The sequence below is a fragment of the Plectropomus leopardus genome, chromosome 19 (assembly GCF_026936395.1).
Source record: "Plectropomus leopardus strain MGB_pleo_1.0 chromosome 19, ASM2693639v1, whole genome shotgun sequence".
In the NCBI taxonomy this organism is placed as follows: domain Eukaryota; kingdom Metazoa; phylum Chordata; class Actinopteri; order Perciformes; family Serranidae; genus Plectropomus; species Plectropomus leopardus.
Window position 1 is genome coordinate 24490884 of NC_142194.1, and position 26510 is coordinate 24517393.

Below are 26510 nucleotides of genomic sequence, written 5' to 3' on the forward strand. Positions count from 1 at the left end.
TGGAGTGTAAATTTATGGCTGCAAAGCTGGGGGGGGGGCAATTTTGGAGGACAAGAGCCAGTTTTGGGATGATTTTGGAGATGAAGTCTGGCCGCTGCTCCAGTATGCCTGCGTGGGGTAAAGCACACAAGAGAAATGTTGGGGATTAGTCTTCTGCTGAGTCCTGGTGTTTTCAGCAGTCTGGACTCTTAAATATGGTCTATTTTTAGTCCCTTTTTTGACTCTGTGTCATGATGTTTTCACGTTGTCTGTACATATCCTTATCTGTCCATCCATCATTCCTCTGTCATTCTGTCCGTCCAGTTCCCTTAAACACAATATCTCAAGAATGCCTTGAGGGATTTTCTTCAAATTCAGCACAAACGTCCACTGGATTTCAAAGATAAACATATAAGATTTTTGTGGCCATAGGTCAAAGGTCAAGGTCACTGTGACCTATCTCATCCTTGTAAACATGATATCTGAAGAATACCTTGTCAGATTTTCCTTAAATTTTTGGCACAAATGTTCACTTTGACATAAGAGACTTTGATGGTCGTAGATAAAACGTCAAGGTCACCGTGACCTTGCATTCATATCATACTTGTGAACCTTATATCTCAAATGCACCCTGTGAAAATTTCTATAAATTAATCACAGATGTCCACATAAACTTAATAATTAACTAATTAGGATGTGGTGGTCAAAGGTCAAGGTCAGTGTTACCTCATAAAACATGTTTTTGGCCACAACTCAAAAATTCAAATGTTAAAATTTCACACGAATATCTTGTAGGATAAAATGATGAAGTGATGACATTCTATATTCAAAAGGTCGAAGGTTAACTTCACTGTGACATCATAATATTCTTCATAAAACACTTCTGGCCATTGTGCAACTTCATATCTCAGGAACAGAAAGGGAGACATTTGGTCAGATAATGAATTGGTGACACTAATCTTGGTGCCCACCTAGAGACTGTGCTGATTATATAGATCTTATGTGCTGCCAGGGGAAACTGTGTCATGCGTCCCTGTTTTCAAAGAGGTGGATGTAAACTGTAAGACAAACTTGACTGATGCATGGAAGGGGCGGCAATTCTGGTTTATTTATATTCTCCACGGTTTCTTGTTTTATGAGTTTTCTGATCTCGTCTTCCTTTGTCTCTCTCCTCTGCCTGTGGTCCTCTTTAGGTGATCACTCTGGAGGGCTGGGTGGACATCATGTACTTTGTGATGGATGCGCACTCCTTCTACAACTTCATCTACTTCATTCTACTCATCATCGTAAGTGCCACTTCATGGTGCCATCGGTGTGTGAGCATGTCCGCTGATGATTGAACAAGTGGGTCGGTCAGGGGGACGCTTGTTCGAGCATCCGTTGCGAGTGTGTGAATAACAATGTCATCTCCCCCTCCTCGTCCTTAGATCGGCTCATTCTTCATGATCAACCTGTGCCTGGTGGTCATCGCTACTCAGTTCTCAGAGACCAAGCAGAGGGAGAGTCAGCTGATGAAGGAGCAGCGGGTGCGCTTCATGTCCAACGCCAGCACTCTGGCCTCCCTCTCCGAGCCGGGCTCCTGCTACGACGAACTGCTCAAGTACCTAGTTCACATCGTCCGCAAGGGGGCCAGGCAAGTGGCCCATATCTGCAGGCTCTTGGCTCGCCGTGCCGGGCTTAATATTGCTGCATCGCCCCCACCCACGGAGCCCCAACGCAGCCAGAGCCAGAGAAGGAGGAGGAAGCCCTCCAGACAGGGATCTGTGTCGGTTCATCACATGGCGCACCATCATCACCACCACCACCATCACCATCACTACAACCTGGGGAATGGCAGCGTGAGAGGGGCGGGTAGCATCAGGTGTCTGGAGAGTCGGGATGTGGAGGCTGGTGCTCACAGCAACAACGGAGGGGGTCTTGTAGCAACCACTGGCGCTGGGCATCTCGGTTTAGCCCCACCGCTTACAGTGACTGCAGCCACCTCTGATTCAAACCTGGCCACGTTGTCCAACCTTGCTGCAGGAGCCGATTCATTTTCAGTCCGCAGTGTTTTCCGGAGTGAATCTCTTCGCTGTACCCCGTCGCCCACAAATCTGGGGCCGACCTCAGGCCCCTTCTCCCTAGCCCCGGCTCCCACATCCAGGGTCATGAAAAGGAACTCTGTACCTTTTGCAGCTCCGGGACCTAAGAACTACCCAACTCTGCAGGCTCGAGCCCTGGCAGAGTCCAGACGAGGGAGTGTTGCTGCCAGCACTCTAACTAACATCAGCTTGAACATCCCGCCCATGCCTCTGGAGAGACGGCCATCAGGCCTGGTGGATACACACAATCCCACAGGTAGGGTGAAAATTTTCAAACTGGCTTGATATTAAGTCAAACACCAGACCAGACAGATATACCAAATTTCATTATTACCTGATTCAGCCGTCATTCCTGTGTGGAACATAAAGACATCATGTCCCAACAGGAATAGACCATCATGTAGCATTATGAAACACCAGAGCTCTCTTTCCACACTGACTATTAAATATGCATCTCTGTCATTTAAACAAACCACTATCGTCAGTGCGCTTGAGATCAGACCAGAGCTGTAAACACTTAAAGGATAAGTGAATAACCTACTTGCGTCCTGCGTTTGTAATGTTACATGCACTTTATATTGTGATGTTAATTGGAAATTACATACAAGATAACGAGTAATGTTATGTTAGCATGTTTTTATCGATGCTCATTTCCCTCAGCAGAAACTTTCACCCTACAAGTGATCTCTCTCCAGCCAGCTGACACTGTGTTAAAGTTTTTGTAGTGGAAAAAAAGGAGGTTTTGAATAAATAAGGCCTCATTTTGATTTAATGAATTAGCTAGTCCTCATCCACTGCAGCGCTTTCAAAGCGAGCGACAGATATAAATAGAAACACTGTACGACAAAAGTTTAGCTCATAACAGCGCTTGCAGCTGTTGAGGATAGCTCTCTTGTCAGTTTCAAATTTAAAATATTGTCACAATGGCAAAGTTTTAATCTTTTTAAGAGACTAATTCAGTAAGTAGTAAGTAAACAGTAAGTAAACAAATTACATGTGCCGCTTTACCCTCTCCTCTCTCTTCTGAAATTTGATGTCTGTCATGTTGCAGAGTTGGATGTTCAACAGTTGGACACTAGTTGCTTCATTATTAAGCTCACAAACATGCTCACACATTTAATTCCATTACCATACTGCTATGCTAATGCTTTTGTTATGTTAGGGCTGTGACATAGGCTACTTTTAAAATTGCCAGAACATAACATAATCACAAATGCAAGTTCAGCCTGTTTTTATAAATCAAAACAGTTTAAGCTCATATACCAGACCGCATGGGACCAGCAAAATCCAAAATTAACTCTCTACCAGCAGATGCATTGAAAATGATGATCATAAATACAATCAAAAACTTGGAAAATGTTTGATTAGCTCCATTAGCTGCATTCCTTCCTTTGTGCTGTGTTTGCTTTGTTGAGTATTCCCATTAAGAAAAAACCTGGAAGGCATAAAAGAGGGTTTGAAAATAACAGGAGTATCTTACTCAGTCAGAATAAGTGCCTAACTTCCATATCAGTGTGGAATCAAGTCAAGTGACACGCCACTGGAAGTGTTCCTTTTCCTGCAATCATCCATCTGGTGAAGCACGGTATCGATTTGTCGTGATTAAGCCCGAAACTGTAACACTGTCCAGAGTTGTTTTTTTCTGCGAGAGACAGAGAGATTGCTAATTACAGTCAATAAATGCTAATCCCTCATGTCCGAGCTGGCAGCCAGCTCGATCTGACCTGGCCAAGTTCTGAAAGGCAGTGGGCTCAGCAGAAGTCAGGCCAGGTCTGTTTAGGTTGTACAGACGGTGGAAAATGCTGGCAGCTGGCCAGACAGGCCGCAGCACAGCCTGGAGAGACGAGGCATTACTCATAGCACACACTGCCCATCACCGTCAAACGCACTCCCTCTGACACACACACGCAACTGTCCAAAAATGTTGTTGTTCACAACAGATCTCTTTCATTGGGTTTGACAATTTGTCTAAACCACTTCATTTAAGTAATTTATCACAATCACGCTGATTTCACTCTGCTTCCCTTCTCTTTGTCTCAGTTTCTCCATCTGACCTTTCTCACTCGGCTTTCAGCCCAGCTCTCCTGCCAGCTGTCGGCCCGTGACCTCAGCACCACCAGCAGCGCCATGGACACAGCCGCGTTGACACTGGACCCCGAGAGTTGCCCCTACTGCGCCAAGGCCCTGGCAAATGAATCAGAGGGTGGAACAGAGGGCAATGAAACCCCCGGGGACTCAGACAGCGAGGGCATATACGAGTTCACTCAGGACCTCCACCACAGGGACAGGAGAGACAGCAGGCAGCCCAAAAAGAAGCACCGTAGGCTGGGCAAAACGGCGGCGAAGGTGGTACACTTCTGGAGGCTGGTGTGCGACACGTTCAGGAAAATCGTGGACAGCAAGTACTTTGGACGAGGGATTATGATCGCCATTCTGATCAATACTCTGAGCATGGGGATCGAGTACCATGAGCAGGTTAGTGGATGTGTGTTTCTGTATGTCTCTTTCAGAAAAGTGTGTGCGGAGTTGAATGCAGCTGTTGATGCTTCATTGAGGGAGTTGTGCTTAACAGACTGTCAGATGTAATGAAAGGTATTAGTTTAATGAGGCTTTTACATCCCAGTGCGCTTGACCCCAAAGTCCAGTTTGTTTGATTGCTGTAAACACTAGTCATGCGCCGGTCAGGGTTTTTTAAAACCCATACCAACCTAATCCATTATGAAAGCCAATTTGTTCTGCCCGCAATACTGCAAACCAGAGCTAAAAAGCTTCTGGCTTCACGTGATGTTCTGCTGCTCCATCTGTGCCCCCACAGTATGCTCTGTGCTTCGATCACGAAATGGTATGAATTTTTCAACACGGCTCATAATGAACAGTACAGATCCAAAGATAAAAAGATCACAATCACGATCCCAAATGCTAATTACCGTTAGCATGTTTATGGTAATTCATATAATGTGTTAACAATGGACTAAGGGTTGGTTATTTGCCACATGATAGAAGAGTGGAGGTGGAATAAGTTTTATTGCCAGGGTTTCACTTAGCCTACAAGGGCTTTTTTTTTTTAACAATGTCTGCTTAGGATTGGGTATATTAATTAATTTAAATTTAATTTCATTTTGAATTGATTTTTTTGGGAGTGAGTGAGAATTCAAGTGTCCAGGCCATGAGTGGTAAAGTAGGAAGGCAGGCGAGACAGTTGTTTTTGACACTGTCTTGCTCGTATAAACAATAGAAGGCATGATGTGATGGTTGACTCCATTGTATGGGCTCGGGACATTGGTACATTTTTCTACTCTTTAGCAACAACACAAACAAATGTCTCTTAGATGATGATGCAAGTGCACTCGGGTATGAAACGACATTACTAATGTGAAACTTGGGCAGCAGGGAAATTGGGAGGGTGGCAATCACATTGTCACGCTATGAATCAAGCATAGCTAATATGAATACATCCTAACTTATAGATCCTCTGTGTGCACGTGTGTCATTCTGTGTGATCGTGAAAGCTACACAGCTCCCACAGGCCCAACTGGAATTCCTGATGTCTTTCTTGAGCCTCGTTTGTTTACACGAGCGTAATTACAGCCATGTGAGAGAGAAAACGGAAACGAGAGAGTATTAGAGACAGAGGATACTGAGAGAGAGAGAGAGAAAGAGAGGAGCAGGGGTGATTTAACGGGTGAGGAAGGCCCCACAACATCTGATAGAGATTCTCTCCTTCAATCTGCAGATTTTTCCTCCTGGGTTTCTTTCTCTTTGACCCCATTTACACTTAATATTAGCATGCAATCTGTATCAGGACATCTTGTCTGCATTAGGAAAAATGCATGTGAATACAAGGTGTGAATGCACGCAGAACACATTGCAATCTGAATGATATTTGATCGACTCGGCCACATCTGGAGGTCGTTTGGAGTGCATTGTGATCAGATCTCAGCCAGGTGTGAATGCAACCTGTCCAATCTCAAGAAAAGTATCAGCCCAGCATTGTTTCCCTTAATGTAGGACACATGTTTGTTGACAAGTCCACAAGCTCCAAGTAATGAATAATAAGATCAGACTACAACACGGGCAGAAAAGATGAGACACACTTATTAATGCCAGGTGTAAATGCAAAGGCCTGGGATTAAATGTCATTGTCTAGACTACATATACAGATACACACCTATTACACTGTGGGATGAGACTACATAAGAAGGGTAGATCTGAGCACGATAATTCAGAGGCTCTGATGTCTTCAAGTCTGGTGGCAATTAAGCACACACCAATCCAACTTTTTCTCTCCAAATATTCTGATATCTAAACAAAGGTAACCTGCTGACACCAATCTAATAGCAATACTCTTTCTGCATAGAATTAATTGGAATAGTTTTTATATTATTTAGCATGGTTGATATTTTAACAGTTATCCTACGTTTCCTACGATAGTCTGACACCCCTTAAAACCCATACATTTTCTTGTGCTAGGTTGAGATGCCTTCTACATGAATTAGTAAATCTATCTTGTACTTACTTAAGTATTTATACCTCTGAAACCTGAGCAAATTGGTTTGATTTCTCTCAAAAGTGTGGGAAAAACCCAATAAGCATCTTCACATGCAATGTCCCACAAATTACAAGAACTGTATGTATATATATATAATTATTATTCTTTAAAACTTAGGGGGAAATGTCCAGAAAACTGTTTCCAATTATACTAATTATATATTTAAAATAATTTACAGAACTATTATAATTTTTAAGCACTTTTTCAGATCATTTCCGTGTCTTATTTGTTTGTTATTTTTACTTTCCTGTTGTTTTTTGTTGTGTTTTTTCTTTCTTCCTTATTTTCAGGAATTTTTTCTTGTACTTTTACTAATTTCTTGCTTATTTGAGGGTTATTTCTTATTTTCTTATTTGGGTTATTTCTTCTTTCCCCATGTTTCATAGGGTTAAACACTGTTTTGCAGTATTTTATATGATTCTGAAAAGTAGGATATTAAGTCAAATAAATAAAAATAAACTTTTTTTGTTCTCTGTACGCACAGACATTGGGAGTTACCCCTTCAAAAATAAAATTGTTTGATCATTTTACAAATCAGCCTACCATAAACATTACAAATTAAAAGGTTTTGCTTTTTAATTTTTTTTGGTATGTATCAAATGGGGGCCACTCGACTGCAAATTCCCGGGCTGCTTTTTGTTGCCAGTCTGCCCCTGGGTGAAGGGGTTACCGTGGGAGCGGATGAAGTGAAGTGGTGATTTAGTGTGCATTGAGCCTTCACTTTCTATCACTCCTTCAATTCATTCTTCCAGATAAAGCATCAAGAATCAGGTTTTTCAAACTACAGTTTCCTTCAGATGAGATGATCTTCCAAGTGCAGTTTTATCTGTTGAGGTGTGTGTGAATCGTGCTTGAGGCTATTGTGTTGTGTTTTTGGCCTGTGTGAGTTTGTGTGAAGTTATATAACACAAGTAAAGTAAGTGACACAAGTAGTGTGTGTGTGTGTGTGTGTGTGTGTAGGAGTTTGAAGCCTGGCCAGGTTTTATGGGGTTACTTTCGGTCTCTGACCCAGTGCCTATAAACGTATCCAGATGCCATCCTCAGCACTCACACAGGAGGTTTTATAGCTTTCTAGTCTTTGTTCAGTCCGTACTTTTTTCGGACTCCTCTCCTTCTCTCTCTGCCCTCGCTCCTCCCTTTCTTTCCTTCCTTATTTTTATTGTGATTCTGTTCTTTTATCCCCTTTTATTTCTTGTTCCGTTCTCTCTTTACACCTCCACGTTCTCCTTTTTGTCGTACTATCTTCTTATGCTCTCCTTCTTGTGTCACTCCTAAAGTCTTTTCTCCTGTCTCTTGAGTGCTCTCTCCTAGTTTGGGTAACATGGATCTCTCTCGTCTCCAGACAGGCTGCTGAAAACTTTACTGAGACGCTTCATTGATTGCAAGCCAATACATCCAATAGACACAAGGATAACTAAGCCTCTGTTTGTCTCTGTAACTCTGTCCACATGGAGGAGAGGCTGGGTTTCAATTTCCATACATCCTCCAGCCAAGTTTTCTGCTGGAGTTTTGCAGAGTGTGTGCCCCGTGCAGCTGCCACTGACTTTCATACTGTGTTAAGTGCTGCAGAATCATCTTTCATCTGCAATGGGCAATGTGGATGCGTCACACGTGCCATAATTGTTGCCTTAACCCTTTGAAACCTGGAGCAACGTCACTTTTCTTGTGCTGCGTCCAGATGCTTTCCACATGTATTTAAAAGTTTGAATCCTGAGCAGATTTGGTTGATTTCTTTAAAAAAAAAAAAACTCAGGTCACGAAAAAAGGTCACGAGCAACTTAGTGGTCTCAGAAATTTATTTTAAAAAATCTAAGGAAACATTTCTGGGGAAAAAAAAAAGCTAGGATAAACTATACTTGTCATTATTCTAATTACTTATTAAAAATACTTTTATTCTAATTTTTAAAACACTTTAAAACACCTGGGTCATTTTCTTTCTTTCTTTTTTTACTATCACTTTCTTTTTAATTTTTTGGGTTTTTTTTTTAAAACAAATTTTCAGGTGATTTTCTTGTACTCTACTTATTTCTTGCTCATTTTGGGGTCATCACTTCTTTTGTTGCCCATTGCCTTCTTTGTTTGGTGAGAATATTTCATAATAAAATAAAATTGCAAGAAATAAGATTAATAAAATGATTTCAACAAAAAAAGGGAAAAATGTTCAGGGAAAAAAGAAAAAAAATGTATACATGTATTTGTTTAGTTATCATGACTACATGAATAAATTATAATAATATAAATTATATCACAGAATTATACATTTTTTTTAACCCTTTTTCTGGGTCATTTCCTTGTTTTTTTGGTTATACTTTTTTTGTATTTTGTTTATCTGGTTTTACTTTTTTAGGTAGTGTACTTGTACTTTTTACTAATGTCATGCTAATTTCTTCTTCCATTGCCAATTACCTTCCTCCCATGTTTTTGAAAGACATATAGCCAATTTGCGCAGGTTTCAAAGGGTTAGTCCTCAATCCATGCACCTCTCTGATAGAGATCCACCCTGTTATACTCCATATCATCTGTTGAACCTTAAAAATATGAAAATGTGTTTTTGGGGAAAACTGCCCCTTTAAGATATTGTATTTCAGCTCTGCTGAGTGTGACAACTTTTCGATCAAGGTGGCCCGTTTTCTGGCACACACACACACATGCACACACACATGCACACAGCCGACAGATCTGGCGTTATGCATCATTCTGCTGCAAATAAGGTTGTGCATTTCCAACTGTGTCTTAAAGAGAATTTGACAAGATAAAACATCCACCCCAATGAGTAACACTAACACACATACAAAGTGAATCAAACTTCAGCCTAATTGTAAAGGCCACTCAATGTCTCTGCTGGCCATAATCACACATGATGTGCTTATTAATCAGGGATTTAATGAATATGGATGAGTGTATCTGAGAGACGAGTGCATTTTGTCACCTTGTCACAAAATTTCTGCAGCTGAGCAGTTCAGACCTTTGAATCCGCCCACTCTAAGTAGATTGATTTGTCTGGCACTGTGATATGAAACAGCAGATTCGTGATTGAAATAAAAACAATCCAATGAGTGCCACAGGGGTCTGATGATCAGCCAGTCAGCACCACAGGCAGGACTTAACGCTGTTGTTGAGCCTAGCCAAGCACCGTCAAGCTGTGTGCCAGAATTATCAGCCTGTTCTCTCTCTGAACTGGTAAAATATAGTTGCTTTGACAGAGCTTTTGGCGCAAGATCACGTTAACTCCATCAAACAACAAACCCCGGACTTTCATGTGGGAGTCTGGTGTTTGCTTCCCGTCTCTCTGTTATGTTTTTTTCTACACCTTACCATGTGCCTCCTTCACCTAATCCTAACCATACTTGACTTTGTCGTTTAAACCTAACCATCCGTGCCAGCATGTGTATTTGTTGATGTCCCGGCGTTGGTTGCTATGTTCTGCCTTTGCCTAAACATCATCACATGCAGCTTATTCCCACCATGTGCTTGTGTTGACATGATAGCGGCATCCCAGGACGTAAAGAGCAGATGCAGAAGGATAGCTAGAGTATAATATGTGGCCACGGAAGTCCACTGCAAATTGTCAATATATGACAACTTAGTAAAAGAACATGCTGTAGGGCGAGTTTAAAACACGGCTGGACAATACGTGTTGTGGCAGTATGATACGCCTCTGGCCTGTGTGCATCAATTTAAAAGGCCGAATTGGTGCGATTGCTTTCAAAAAACATGTGAAACAAGGCAATAACCAACTTGGTTATAATTGTTTGACATCTAACAAAAAATTAGTAGATTTAGAAAATTATTTTTAAAAAGCAGGGGGAAAATTTCTAGGGAAAAAAGAAAAAAGCTAGGGAAAAACTCAGTTCCGTGTTTAGTATTATTATAATTGTTGTTGTGTTCTTAATTTATTTGTTTATTTAAAAAAAAAAAATCAGATAATTTTCTTGTAATTTTTTTTTACTCATTTCTCACTAATTTTTGCTTTTTTTCCTCTTTTGTTGCTCATAGCCTTTTGAAAGAAATCGAGCCAATTTGCTCAGGTTTTAAAGCGTTAAATTCTGCTCCCAGAGTTCTAAATATTGACTCTTTAGCCCAAAACTTGTTCCTCTGGGTCTGGCACACTGGATGAGCCTGTGCAACACACACACACATCCATGTTCACCATGCACCGCTGTGACCAGACTCGTGAGATATAAACCGGCTTCTTAAGTAGACAGACCACAACAGACACTCCACATCCACACACGTGTCCTTCAAACATGTTGTTACCCTGCAACCCATCAGTGTGTGTGTGGAGCTGCAGGGCCTGAACCCTCACTGTCCGTGACACATAACAGAGCCCCTCTGTCTGTGTCCTATCTCTTAAACGCACAAATACGTTCACACAAACACTCAGCTGCTCGGGAAACGGCGCACACACGCGGCCGCGTCGAGGGCAGCGAATGTAAATGTGTGCGCGACACAGATGGAAGGATAAAAAGATGATTAAATAGAGTGTTGGATAGGGATGACAGAGTGTAAGGACTTGGAGGTGAAAGGATAGACGGGGTGATGGGTGGAAGAGTGGAGGCGGACGGGTTGGACGAGTAAGGAGAGGGTGTCTGCTTTATCTCTCAGCGCAGTTTAAGAGCGTTACCATTTATGGTGGAGCTGATGGAATAGTTGTGTGTGTGCCAACTATGTGACACAGCCCATAGTCTGTTTACTTGAGAAGGTCAACCTCTCTCTCACTTTACATAAGAAACTTCCCCCTGTCTGTATGGCCACCACTCCCCATCTTTCCCTGCATCCTTCTTCTGAAGCTCTCCTGTCAGTCTTTCCGCTCCCTGAACGCTGCCGACGCCAAAATAGCTTGAGGAGAAGTTAAGAGGCGTAGAAAAGACAGGGATGTCAGGGGAGACTTGGTAAAACGCACGGTTCCTGTTTTGGAAATTGTTGTTGCTGTTACAGCGGGAGCTTTTGAGCACTGACATGAATATTGATTCAGCGTGTAGCTGTTACATGAGTGCAAAGTGATCTGGAGTCACTTTTGGGTCACTTAGTCTACGTCTCCCACAGGCCACATTTTGACTTTATTAACCTTGAAAGCTGTTTGCTTGGAAAAGAAAGTTGCTGCTCGACAGTGAGAGATGTTGGTGTTTGCACAGTATGTGTGTATTTAATCTTGCTTTGTCACATTATGAGGAAATGAAGGGAAGGTTGAGGAGGGCATGTTTTGGACAAGACCTTGAGATTGAGGTAAAGTTACTGGAGCCCGACAGATACTGAAGGTTTTGAAGCCAATACCAATATTAGGGAGTTAAAAATTCTGATATTGATAATATTGGCCGATATTATATATGTATATGCAATTATGCAATGCAATTATCCCTCGGATATGGTTATCAAATACTTTTGACAAAAGATATGTAATGGAGGCAGGATATTTTACAGTTGAAAAATAAACTTTGCTGTCCAAAATGACATAAGTGCACTGAAACAGTGAGCTTGAATCTGATCATTCGAAATCAGTCGGGTTCTATAAGTTACACTCACCCACAAGTGCTTGCAGCTTACACAGACTGCAACAAATACAGAGCCTGTCTGAAATAAATTGGCATGCAGCCTTGGTTTGACCACTTTTACTTTTTCTTTTATTACTTGAAGCAAAAAAAGCCGTATTTTTTTTTTTTGTTCTTTTTCCTGGTAATCATGGTTCACCCCAAATTTAAAACTAAATACTTTTCCTTTTATCTGTAGAGCTATTTGTCAGTCCACATGCACATTTCCTTCTGCACAGTTGGCAGGTGAAGTTCAGTAGAAAGAAAATAGTCTCGATATGAAACTACTCACAGCAAGATCTGTGGATTATCTTGAATAACTGGGATGTGATTTCTGGAAAGAGACATTGCTGTTAAGTTTTCAAATGCATTTATTTATTTATTTTGGCCCTTAAAGCATCACAATCTGAGTGCCATCTAGTTACATTATTTTGAGAGAAGGCAGATATCTCTTCAGGCGATATCTTCAACACTCAGTGACTCACAGCAAAACAACCTATACTGATAAATAGCAGTACAGGTAAGAGAATTTTTTTTATTTTTGGATAAACTGTCCCTTTAAAAACTACACTGCATGCTCCTTTTGAAATCCCCAAATTTCAGCTGAAATTCAGTGCCTGTCGAATGTTTGGCCTTCCACTTTGTAGATCATACTCATGAGAGAGCCTTTAACCATGATTCATCAAGAGACAATATCCTTTGAAATTAATGAAAGCCGTTTCACCACCTGCAGTGATTTGTCATACAGGACAGTCGAACCGTCATATGGTCACATTATGTGAGTCATCTTATTCTTTAATGAAATGAAAAAAAGAGAAAGTTCTTTTCTGTTGTTATCTTGTCGCAGTCATTCAATTTTACAAGCTAGCATAATTGGTGAAGCTGTCCTTAGAGGCACAGTGGGGCTAAAATCAGCATGAAAAACTTGCCTTGTTTTAGCAGGTTTATCATCTTAGTTTAGCATGCTAAAATTTGCTAATAAGCACAAATGTACTTTACATAAAACACAAAGTACAGCTGAGGTTAATGGAAATGTGATTAGATTCTACAGACCTGATCGTAAACCAAAGTATTGGATTGCATGGAAGCCCATTTCTGCCAGTGTGGTGAAAAAAACAATCCTATGTCATTTTAATTAGAAACTTTCCCTAAATAATAACTTAGTATCTGAAATAATGAGAACATTCTAAAATTCTGATTTAGCACCAAAACTAATGCGTAACTTTCTTAAAAATATGGACTTGGTAATTGAAAATTACAATTTATCTCACAAATAATGAGTAATTTTCTTAAAATAAGGACTTCTCTCAAAAATAATGTGATTTTTTTCCCCCTCAACATAAGGACTTCTAAGTTTAAGTTAAATGACATAAGTATTTAGTAAAAAATCAATCAGATACTTTCACAAAATAATGGAAGTATTGTTTCTTCTGTTTTAAAAGGTATTAAAGCAACACTAAGAAAGCTTCTTATTATGATGCAATTTGTAGTCATTATTTTAAGGTTTCTCAGTGTAACTTTACATTTAAAAAAGAAATCTCCTCTGAAAAAGTTTGTATTGCAACAGGAGTTGAAAAAGGCAACAGAAAGCTTGAATACTTGTTGTGAAGTACAGGGACTTGGATGTTGTGTACAATTCTTTAACAGATACATCACTGAGATTACTGTGGTTTGATTGAATGTTGTTATGAATGGAAATGTCTGCTCTTACTGCTGAAGTTCTGCCCACTTCAACATTAAAGCACTCTGCAATTAAAATTTGTGAGGTAGGTTTAGGTTCAGTTATTGTATGGACTAACAAAACATTACTTTAAAGTTATAGCTTGTTTCTCCTTCCATAGGTTATGGAGTTAATGCACAGTGGTCAGTGTCTCTGACGGTCTCCTGATGCATTCTGATGCTTTATTGTGCACACACACTTTAGCTTCTCCCTTTGCCAAAGAGACAGTGGAAAGACCCTTTTGTTGTGCTTCTCGCTCCAACCAGAGACAATATTTATTCAGCTTTTATCCTGCCCTGCCCGAGGAATGTAGAGTTGGCATCTGAAGACACTGGCCTCTCTCCAAGACAGGCCTAAGAAAGTGTTTTTCTAATTTGTACAATGGTGAGACGGAGAAGGCAAAACAACAGCTCTTAATCCAGGTTTATAGAGGGGGGCTTTTCCAGCGCCGAAGGCCATGAAATCAAAAGGGGAGAATCAATGAAGTGATCAAATGATGGATTCAGTTATTTCCTGGATCAGTGAGATGTCAAATAACATGCTGCCTGTATTCAGCAAGTTATCCTCTCTTGCTCTTGCTCTTAATCTGCCATTTCATCCCTTTTGCATTGTCTCATCAAGTTTTGCTTTCAGCTTTTTGTGTTGACGTAAATATGCTAAAAATAATTATTGAAAATAGAGGGCTGAGTGTGTTTGGAATAACAATTTATTAAGTAAACAACCTATAGTTTATGTGGAGGATGAAAATATGACAGAAACAGAATCTCTGTGGATGAAGCAAGTTTTTTTTTACTATCTTTTGTAACTGATGAACTGATGTTCTGCAGTTTTATGTGCAGTATATATTGCCCCAATTATATGAAAGTAACTTACACAAAGGTAAATCATTGAATAATATAAACAAATCAGTGCATGGCATTCAGTTCAACCTATATGATATTACTCACAGGCATTGTGTTGAAACAGCTTTCTTTAAAAGCACACTATCTATAAAACAGCTTTGTTTTTGATGTAGTTCCACATAGAATGAAACCTTAATATTAGGCTGAAATGTATTTAACACAATCCATTTAGATATGTGATTAAGTTCATTATTAAAAACTGAACAGGCAGTTTGATTATTAACATTTCTGTTAATAATGTTAGATCCCAGTATGGTCTGCAAATAAAATGTTATAAGCTGGTCTTAAATCATCAGGTATTTGAAGCTCTTGCACTCTAATGATGGTGACTGTTCCGAGTTTGGAAGTTTTGTGTGGTGCTTAATATGCTAAAGTAATCATTAAAGACTGAATGCATGTAGTTTAAAACAACAAAAGCCCTAAAATTGATACTTGCGGAACACCAGATATAAGAGAATGGTTTGACATTTGGGAGTATGTAATCATTTACTTAACAGTTAGACAGGAAGGTCAATACCACTCTCATTTCTGCCTATTAAATATGAAAGCTTTTGTTTTACACTTTGATCTAAGGGGTTTACAGATTCTTATTTGGTAATAGAAAAGCCTGAGTCTCAAAATGCAATTTGCTATTTCACTGGGGATTATATCCTGGACATTCTTTTGACCAACAAGTTTCCACTGGGGTTGTTACCTTTGTAGAGTCAGGCTTTCTCTGTGTTTCCACTCTTTATGCTAAGCTAAGATAACTGGCTGCTATTTATAGCTTCATATTCACCATGAAGACAATTCAAATATGTGCAAAGTTTCATTGACTTTGACCATGAAGAAAACTATGACATCATGGGTCACACTTAGTCTCTGAAGCTTCTGTAACATTATATTACGGTTGACATTTCAAAATGCTTTCGAAGTTATCCAAAAACCTCAATAAATTCCTGATTACTTGTATTACCCTTGTATAATTATCCCATCAAATATGTTAAGGAGTTGATGCAGAGTTTCAGACCATTCAGTCATCTGAGACAAATCATCCTCATCACTGTTATTGAATTCCAACCAACCATCCATAATGGTGAGTGTATCACTTTCCATTTCATGCTTGAAATTTCCTCCTCTGTAGCACGCCTAAGCAAACCACTTGATTAAACTAACACACACACACACACACGCACACACACACACACACACACACACACACACACGCACACACACACACAGCAAACATAGAGCTGCATCATTGACAGTCTGGGGCTGAGCAGAGTGTGGCATCCCGTTTAGATTAGATCACATCAGATTAGGTGACATTACATTTGCGCTAACCAGATTACACTGTTCCTCATCTAACACACTTTACCTCCTAATGCTGCTGCGGCCTCATTACCCAGGACACAGCCATCGAAGGAAGCAATTAAGAAAGCAAGAGCGTCTTTCTCACTTACAAACTCATGCACGTGGGCACATTTATCTCCCTCTAGGAAGAATGCACACCTCAATGGCCATTTGTCAATTAAGAATTTTCTCCTGTTTGATAAGCTAATCGCTGTGAACCTTAGCTAGCATGCCCGTGCGTGTGGTTCTGGGCCTATTTTTCTGTCTGCGTGTCTTTTGTGTGTTCCTATGCTCGTTTCTATGTGTGAGAAAGGCTTTTATGGTCTCGTTCTCTTGCAGTATTCTTGCATGATCTCTGAGGAATGTCTAATATACAAGCTGGAACAATAGCATAGCAGAAACAGTGGGGGAAAAATAATGACGTGAACCTCAAGGCCAGATGTCTGCAGTCCAAGTCTCACCTCATAAAAACTGTACTTCTTGTTCTGGCTTATCAATCGCATCTATTATAAAGCTGTGTGTGGATGTGTGTGTCTGCACGCAAGTGTGAGTCTGTGCAGAGCTTTGTGCATACAGTATGTGTGCATACATGGTAATGAGTAGAGCTCATGGTGTGAGTTTATGTGTGTGGCCTGGATGTATGATGGTTATGAGTGTAACTTTGGGGCACACCTCCGTGCATTTGTCTTTTAGCCTAGTCTGTGTTTCTACTGTGTGTGAGGGCATTCATCTGACAGGACACACAAACATCCAAGTGCCCCAGCATTTGTTCACCCTTTGAACTTTTCTTAACCGCGCAATGCGTGCGCATATGAAGGATTTGCCGCCGCCGCTGCGCTCGTCAGTGTTCAAATGAATGGACACACTAAAGCAATGGGATCAAACAAATGGATTCGTCTGTGTCTGTAAACCCAGAGACAGACACAAGAGACGCAGACAATGAAAAAGAGGTGAGATGAAACGGAGAAAAGCTTGTTTTTTATGAAGCACACTGAGGGCAAATTATTCTTTTTAACAAGGGGGAAAACACCGCCCTCCTCTCTGTAGGTATTTTCTACACTGTCCATTTAACATTGCACATGTATTGCATGATGGTGCTTCCATTAACATGCTTAACAAGTAACGTGATGAAATACACTCCATTTATATTAATCCTGCCTTAAATCACTTTTCAGCTCCTCCACTTGGATTCCCCAATTATTTCTCCTCATTATTAGTTGCTGTCATCTCATTTAACATCCTAACTTTGACAAGCAATAATAACAAATATGAACTTGTTGGATACATATTCTTTGATTTATTGATCATGAGGATGACAAGAATAATGGGTGTTGATGCAAATATACTGATCACAGCAGAGTTTAATTATGATTTAAAGGAAGGGTAGCAGCTGCTAGCTTACAGTCAGAAGTAAGGGAAGAAATCTCACCTTAATGGAAGGAGTCTGTTTTTCTGTATGTATGTCTCTCCTTCGATTTTCTCAATAACCGTTCATCAGCTCAACTTCACACTGGTAGGTGTATTGCAGAGGATCAAAGAAAGTGCGGGGTCAGCTGTGAGCTCTTATGATAGATGATAGATATTTTTTTTGTAGTATGTTACTTCTGCCAGAAGTACACACTTGATAGCTTATTCAGAGTGAAACCCTATTGATTTTAACACCACTAAATGGCATTTGGGGGTATGCAAGTTTGCACTTCCTTTGATAACAAGGCATGACCCGCCTGACTCTGCCTCTGATTTACTTAGCCTGACATTCCTACCCTAACAAATCTCACTCCTCTTACCTAAACCGAACCAATCTAATCAACGAAGGCAATGAGTACTAGCCAATCAGTATGAGAGTACAGAGGGTTATGCATTCACTCTCCTGGGAAATTTGGTACAGCTGCTGACCATCATTGGCTATAGTTCATTCAAGAACAGTACCCCCCCCCCCCCACACACACACACACACACTTTATATCCTTGGGTTTGTATTTGACATCACAATGAAGGATGAGGTCAAAGAAAGGTAAGGTCTCTGCAAAGGCGCCTGAAGTAGGAAGGGGCCATTGTTTTCTCCAGTTTACACCCTTGACTGACATTCGCTATATGTTGCAAATTGCTGTTGCAGCCGGAGTAATCCCACTGAGCTTTTTGAATTATGTCATGAATGACTTTTTCACTCAAGGGAACAAGCCCCAACACTATTTTATTTTAAATTTTAATCAGGCTTTGATCCTATAATCCTGCAAAGTACAAAATATAGTTATTGCTGACATTACCTGACCCCTGATTGTCCAGAGTTAAGTCCATAGTTATATTTTATAGTTATATTTTATCACAAATATTCAGATATTTGTGGCAGTGGAGCCAAACCTGCAAGACCTACACAATAGTGAGAGGCAAGAACCGGATGGTTCACAGCTCCTTGTTGCCCCAGGGCTCCTGGCGGGTTCCTCCAGCCCTGTCAGGTTGGATAGCTGGACATAGAAATTGTCTTAATTTGTCTCCTTACCACCAGTTGTCACTGGTTTCTTTTAACCATGATCCCAATGTTTACAAAGTACTTTTATTCACCTAAACATAACAAATCAAAAAAACGCTAGTAGGAATAAATTCCATAAAGGTCATATGGGTCACTCTGGAAACAGGCTATTTTGTCATTTAGGTATGAGGTCTTTTTAAAAGTAGCCCTGACAACAAGTGTGGTTATCATAAGCCAATTCAGGTTTGAAGCTTCAGGCTCTAAATGATGTTGCAATAATAAATCTTGGTGTTGCTGGACCCTCTTTGCCGCCTCAGGGCCGAATGCTGCATCCCAGTCTTATGGGAGTAATGACTTAATACTCAGCAATGACTTGTAAGTGTTGACTTGTTCAAACTCAGATACGCTGTCAGGATGCTCTTATTGAAGTTTTCTGTAGACAGTGGTTGGTTTTGACTGTGCTTACACTGAACACATAGTGAATGACCCATTTTAAGTTTTAGCATCTAAGTTTTGGAAAGTTTGGAAAGTGAAGTAATTAAAGAGTGACTTAACACTAAGCTGAGAACCGTTGTTTCACTGCCCTGTTAGGTTGAAAGTTTGAATGCTGTTGCACCTCTTTCCACAGTGAGTGTTTCTGGTGGGTGTGCTTGGTTGTGATCGGGAATGTGTTGTTTTGCACCTGTACAAACTTACGTGACAGGGTGGTAACACATTCTTGAATACAGTTGGCGTACACAAATTGTCTTAGCTTGTCTGCCCATTAAAGGAGTTGTTTAAAGCATTAACATATCAGAAAACTGCTATTTAACTCTGTAATCATGTAGTGGGGTAATGGCCTCCTGAGCAAAAATGAAGTCACGCTACATTTGTGTATGTTATGATCCACAATTCTCTGTTCTTTGGTTTGGTAGATGTTAGCGCAATACATTGTATAGAATAATGGATGTAGCCACTGTGAAATACCCATTTGTCTCTTGTTTTGAAGCACCAAGTTTGGCATTTTGGGTGTTGGTATCTAGGATTTTTGGAGACATATTCTGACAATGTGGTGGATAAAACTTCTGCCTTCTGCTAGCTTTGTAAGCAGGGTTTATTTATAGGCAACTATGGTTAACTGATGCCTATTTTCGTTACCAAAAAACTGCTTGAAACCATCAAAACACAATGTATTTTCCAGGAAAACGGAACCTGCAATTCTTTAGTAGGTATTTTAGTACAACCAAATGCTAATTTATTAGAGACCAATACATTACAAATAACTTTCATGAGCTGAAGACACACTGAAATAGCGACAGCTATGGCTATATTAAGCCATTAACTTACCAAAGTTGTTGCCATAGTGGCGACTTATAAAGGGATGGCACCCATCTGTCACTTTAATCGTCTGTGTCCTTAATAATGCAATAATAAGCCTTTGCAACACTGAAAAGAAGAAAAACAATGTAAAGGATTCGAAGAACAAAATCCAGTTTTTTCTCCCCTCCCTTCTTGCAATCATCTGTCCATCCCCTCCTCACTTGCTCCCTTCCTCCATAAAAAGCCAAGGGAAAATGCTTTGGGGTAAAAGTTAACATTTTATTTATCAAATGTAGTGTGGTAAAACTAAAAGTTGACAGAAATATTTAAAAAAAACACGTAAAGTACAGATATTCTTAAGTATTGTAACAAAGTACCATGACTTTGTTGCTTGACACCACTGACAGTTACCATAGCTTAGCCTCAAGACTGCAAACGCGTAGAAAACAACCGGGAGTTCAAATTTCAACTATTAACCTGTTATACCTTCCCTTTAAAATAGACAAAAATTAAAGTAAAAAAACAATTCCTCATTTTCATGGAGCTCGTGTACCTGGTTACTGCAGTTAAGCTAGCATTTAACAGACAGGTATTAATAGTATCATCTAACTCTGCCTGCAGAGTTAAGCATTACTCTGAAAATCATTTGTCACACTTAACTGTTGGTACTATATTTTCTTTTTGAAAGAAAAATAGTAATAGACATTATGTGCCTGATAAAAGCTTAGCTTCCATTCTGAGTGTTTATTGCTTTAAAGCGGGGATACTGGAGCAGCCATTTTTCCCATATGACTTGAAAGCAGTGTTACAACACTAAAACAATATTTCATAATAGATATCTGACTTTTGTGTCACTGTTGCAGGAGCGCTCTAGACAAACTGGTGCCGTAATGTAGCACGAAGAGCTGTTATTCAACTGGTGATGTTAATCTCTGTATTCTTTTCTCTGTGTATCCATGCTGGTGTTGAGTAATGGCCGCTTAAACACTGGTGGTGTATAGAGATTAGTGGCGGCCCACCAGGACAGGCCTTAATGACACAAAATGTTTACATTACATTACATTACCTCCCGGTTCACCCTGGGGATAACGTTTCTGCCGGGACGGCGACTCTATTTATACACACAGAGGGATATTGAAACTGAGATATAGGCAGTCACATACATACATGCACACATTCGCTTACAGTTTTATGATGGAGAACACACAAACAGAGATCGGGCCCTCCGACACCTTCCATCCTCTGTGCCATGTCAGTGTAATGTGTGTGTATGACACCATGTTGGAGTTGTGTAAACTGTTTATTGCATGGAGATGAAAGGCCTCATGAAGCTTGTCTGGGGTGTTACGCAGCCCACAGACACATAACAGCGCTCCCACCGGCTCTTTTTTCCCAGCCAATAATTACGGATACTCGCTATAGATGTCTGATTTACATACTGTGTCACATTTAGATGTGCCGCGCCTTTTATCTTTGGGCCCGTGTTCTTTCTCTTGTCTGTCTGCATCGCCTATTTTCCTCTGTTTTTTCTGGCACACAAACACGTACTGTACACACACCAGTTGTTTGATCTAGATGTGAGTGGCAGTCCAATTCTCTGATGAGCTTTGAGTAGGCGCCCCAGGCATAGTCAGCCGCCGCATTGTGATCCATGTGTGTCCTGGTGCGAGATAAAGTGTGCATATTGTATTTGAGTGTGAAAGGACAGTTTTGAATTGAATTTAGCCATTTGCAAAGTCACTGTCACAGCAGGTGTTGTTGCTGTCATCATATAAAAAACTGTCATACATGCACATCCAGGTTCAAACTGCTGCCGGTTGGGCTGAAAAGAAGGCAAATTTCTCAGCTCCTGAAAGTTTTACAGGTTGGAGATACAAGGTTTATACAAAAGTGGGTCACAGTTATGCATATGCCCCTTGAAACCTGGGCAAATAAGCTTGATTTCTTTCAAAATCATGGTAAGAGGTCAACAAGCAACTTATTAAGAAAAGTTAGCACAAAATAACAACAAAAAAATAGCACAAAATTATTAACAAGCTACAAGAAAATAACATGAAAATACATACAACATCTATATTTTTAAACTCTGACATAATTTTAAATACATAAGAGAATTATAAATATGCTTATCTGGACATTTGCTCCTCATTTTTCATAATTTTCTTAACTTTCAAACTTATAATTTCCCCAGCTAATTTTTAAAATTATTTCCTCATCACCTTTTACTTAGTTTTTGCAGTTTGCCGGACTTTTCTCGTCAAGTTGCTCATTATTTTTTTCCAGTGTTTTTGAAAGAAATCAAACCCATGTTTTCCGGTTTTAGAGATTTACATGCTAGTTAAAGGCGTCTGATAAGGCCACAAGAAACCTGATGGTGATCCAGGTGTTAAAGGGTTAACCTGTCCTCTCTTTGTGTTTCTCTGTGTCTCCGTTGCCAGCCTGACGAGTTGACCAATGCATTGGAGATCAGTAACATCGTGTTTACCAGCCTGTTTTCTCTGGAGATGCTGTTGAAAGTTTTGGTCTACGGGCCCTTCGGCTACATCAAGAACCCCTACAATATATTCGACGGCATTATCGTGGTGATCAGGTGAGCTGCAGAGCAGGACTTTTTAACGATAGAATTTCTCACTAAATGATACGCAGTCCTTTTTTTCCCTGCTCTCTGTTTCTGTTTTTAACAGAATACCATTGGGTACACATAACCTAAAGGTGGTATATACCCATGATCATTGTTATACAATAAAAATATAACAACTGTTGTACAGTCATGTTAACTTTCCAGCCCTTCAAAACAATGTGCCATCACTATTCCAATGTGGGGAGTAAACAGAGTCCTCAAAAACTGCAAATATTGTGTTGTCTGGTTGTGCAGTGTATAAGTAATGGCTCCTCTTCTTCCAAAAAGTGCTTCACTTTTGCTGTTTGCTGGATTTTTTTAGTTTTTCAGTTAAAAATGTTTTGACTATGTACAAATAGTGTACAGTGTTAATCATGAATGCTTTATATTTGCCTTAGTAATAAGATATGTTATTATGGGAGTGAGGAAACTACAAAGTTAGCACCTAGGTGGTAAATATAGTTGTGCATTCAGAAGGACATTTCCTTTGGGAGTAGGTGGAGACCCAAACAGAGCTTAAAGAAGAGTTAATATTGGGCTTACATTTACCAGGTGGCCAGAAACATGACTCCAAATAATATTGAGTGAATACTTTATCCCCGAAATAACCTTTTGTATATCAGTTACTCACCCTGTGTTACACTGAATTCTATCCCTGATGGGGTTTTTTTCATGTTCTTCCAGTGAACTAAAGAGTCCAAAAAACTGAGACAATTCTTGATGAATTGAAGTAAAACAGTCTATGTTTATAAACAGCAAAACTACAAAGTCTCACACAACTTGTGCAGTATAATGCAAGTTTTATTTATCCAGTATGCTTAGTACTTCCCACGCAGCCCTTTCTGACAGGGAACTGAACTAAAAGTGAAGCTTATCTATGCTCTCTTCAAAGCCAGACTCCATTGAAAAAACACAGTAATTTTACCTTTCCAAACAAGGGCTTGCTGTTGTGCTGCTACCTCGATTGTTAGTTTGTTTGTGTTCTTGTGTGACTTTGGTGAATTCAAACTGGTCCTTTAAAACACCAAAGCCATGCAATAACCATAACTGCTGCATGATAATAGAAGCAGAGGCAAACCAGTTGCTCCTGTGCTCAGTGAGGTAAATTAGTGTTTTTCTCAATGGGGTCTGGCTTTAAAGAGATTATAGATAAGTTTCACTTTAAGATCAGTTTCCTGTCAGAAGGGGTCTGTTTGTGAATAAAACTGGATAAATAAGACTTGGATTAAACTGCACGAGGTGTGTGAGAGTTTGTGAACGGATGTTTAGATATAGTTTTTCTGTTGTTAAACGTGGACCCCAATGACTTCAATTCATCAAGATTTGATCAAAGAGTTTTGGAGTTCTTTGTTTGCTGTCGAGGCATGCGAGAAAATAGTTTTCTTCACAAACTCATCATAACACAGAGTGAGTCATTGATATACAAATGCTCATGGGGGTGAAGTCTGCCTTTAATGTTGCTCCCTATCTTTTCGATGTTTAAATAGACAACTGTTTGCTTGTTGTGTTTACAGCCTGTTGTTCTGCCCCGAAATGGCCAAAAGAATCAAATAACACTGCTTTAATGATTCAGTCAAGTAGATATAAATGATAAAAGTTTCATGAAGTATTAATAAGCAATGTGCGGCTCCCTGTCACAATGTTGTAAATGCTGCTAACAGTGCTCAAACATTTATTGAACATGTTAGTTCTAAGCACATCATGATTAAAAATAGTGAAAATGAAATCAAGCTGAAGATCTTTTTAGATCTGAGTTTATTTATCAGGACTATTCACAGTTTGAAGATGTTGATTCTAATGGGAATGCATACGTGTGTGTGTGTGTGTTTGCACAGTGTGTGGGAGATCGTGGGTCAGCAGGGTGGCGGTTTGTCGGTGCTGAGGACCTTCCGGCTGATGAGGGTGCTGAAGCTGGTCCGCTTCATGCCGGCCCTGCAGAGGCAGCTGGTGGTGCTGATGAAGACTATGGACAACGTGGCCACCTTCTGCATGCTGCTCATGCTCTTTATCTTCATCTTTAGGTAGGCAGAGGGAGTGTGAGCTGCCTCACCCTGCAAAATATATATGTATCGATCTTAGAATCTCATGAAAAAATGAACCCTGTAGTTCTTGCTGCTGATGGAGAAACGACATCAAAGAGAGTTAAAATAAAAAACAGATGGGGTAAACTAAAATAGAGTTTGATCAGTGACCATGAAGCAAGTTCTGCAGATGGAGCTGAGAGCATAGAGGTGTGGAATGAAAGTAAATTGGTAGATCAGTGCATATGGCAAGCGAGGAGCAGAAAGAAGCAGTGACCAGTGCAGACACGTGACAGGAAGATCAGTCGATAAGGTGACGAGACTAAGTGATTTCTGGGTTTTGTCAGCAATCTTTCTTTCTGCCTGATTAGGCCTGTGGCTGAGCTCAACAAAATCCAGTGTACACACACGCACACACACACACACACACACACACACACACACACACGAGCCCAGTGTCAAGAATAAAATGTTGGCATTGCGTGTCTCTGCAAACCACAGATATGTTACAGTTGTATGTTTTATACGAATGATGCGGTTCATATTTCATGTACTTAATGTTCATTTCTCATCAGGAAGAACAGGAGATGGTGGATAGTGTGACATTTAGGTGAGACTGCTGCCAGGCAGTAAATGGCAGCAGATCACGGTTAGAGACCAACAAAAGCTGGTCATTTTTCACGATGAGTCAGGACGTTTTCAGCCATTTCTTTTGTTTTTGTTTGTTGTGAAAGGTTGGGAAATTTTCACCTGTGTATGTAACGACAAAAGTAGGTATTTTTTTACATCAGGCTGGGACATTTTCAGCCATGTGTGTAGCGACAAAAGTGCATATTTTTGACAACAAGTCAGGATATTTGTAGCCATGTTTGTAGATACAAAGTGGGTATTTTTTAGCAACAGGTTAAGACATTTTTAGCCATGTTTGTGCAGCAAAAGCAGGTATTTTTTTTAATGACAGGTTGGGGCATTTTTAAGCCATGTTTGTAGCAACAGAAGCAGGCATTTTTTAGCAACAGGTCAGGACATTTTCAGTGGTATTTAAGGAAACAAACAGATGATATATTTAAATGATAGGTATATAATTTTTTGTGGTAATTTTAGCAATAGAAGCAGACATTTTTTAACAACTGGTCAGGACATGTTTAGTCCACTTTGCACCAACAAAGCAGGTAATATTTTAACTAAAGTTAGGTACATGTCCAGCCATGTTTGTAGTAAACAGACGGGGTGTTTGAGGCCAAAATATGATGTTTTTCTGACCATAACTGTTTTTGTCTAAACCTTACCACACATTAACCAGTGTTTTTACAACATAGAATTATAAAGTAAAGAGACACAAAGTTTCAACATATTCGCTATATATAAAACACACAAGTGTGACTTGTTTGTGGTTTACAGGAAAGCATAGTGCAACATTTATTCTGGCGGTTGGATTGAAGAAACACACAGCCGATCATCAAAGACAAAATGCAGTTGATTTATTTTTTATTTTTTATATTTTTTGGGGGCTTTGTTGATAAAATATGTGTTATTCAAGGGACTACTTTTGAAAAAGACCCTCTTTTTATCTAACTGTAGAACTGACTTTGTTCCAAAATGGATAATTTCCATTAAATCCCTTGGAAACTTAACTTCACTTCCAAGGTATTTCTCTATAACATTCGATATTAATAACTAAATGATGATGATGAACTAAATCTTTAATGTAAAAAGAAAAGAAAAAACATCCAATTTTGCCAGAAAATACTGTGTTAATGTTCAACGCCATCGGTCGCAGTAAGAAGCTGTTTGAAAAAGCAAGTTTTCAGAGGCTTTAAATGTCTCCAACATCAAACGTCTTCCAACAAAACTATGGGTTTTTTTTACAGATTATTTCAGCATGGTTATAGTGACTGGAGCTTTAAGCGACTGCATTAGTGGGAACAATATTGTCATTAACTGGCCTCCTCTTGTTCTGGCAGCTGCATTTTAACTCCATGTTAATAATTTGCAGTAGGTGCATCTGA

The 26510-nt window shown here is 39.8% G+C and overlaps 1 protein-coding gene across 3 annotated transcripts in view; it reads left to right on the forward strand.

The window, feature by feature from the left end:
* The window catches only part of cacna1g (calcium voltage-gated channel subunit alpha1 G), a 289865-nt gene that overhangs the window by 159323 nt on the left and 104032 nt on the right, over nt 1-26510 (forward strand). For all 3 annotated transcript variants that reach the window (XM_088070554.1, XM_088070553.1, XM_088070555.1), the window contains exons 8-12: nt 1173-1265; nt 1407-2316; nt 4135-4535; nt 22299-22450; nt 24316-24501. In XM_088070554.1, coding sequence (XP_087926680.1) covers nt 1173-1265; nt 1407-2316; nt 4135-4535; nt 22299-22450; nt 24316-24501 — 1742 coding nt within the window. The remainder of the gene's footprint in view (nt 1-1172; nt 1266-1406; nt 2317-4134; nt 4536-22298; nt 22451-24315; nt 24502-26510) is intronic.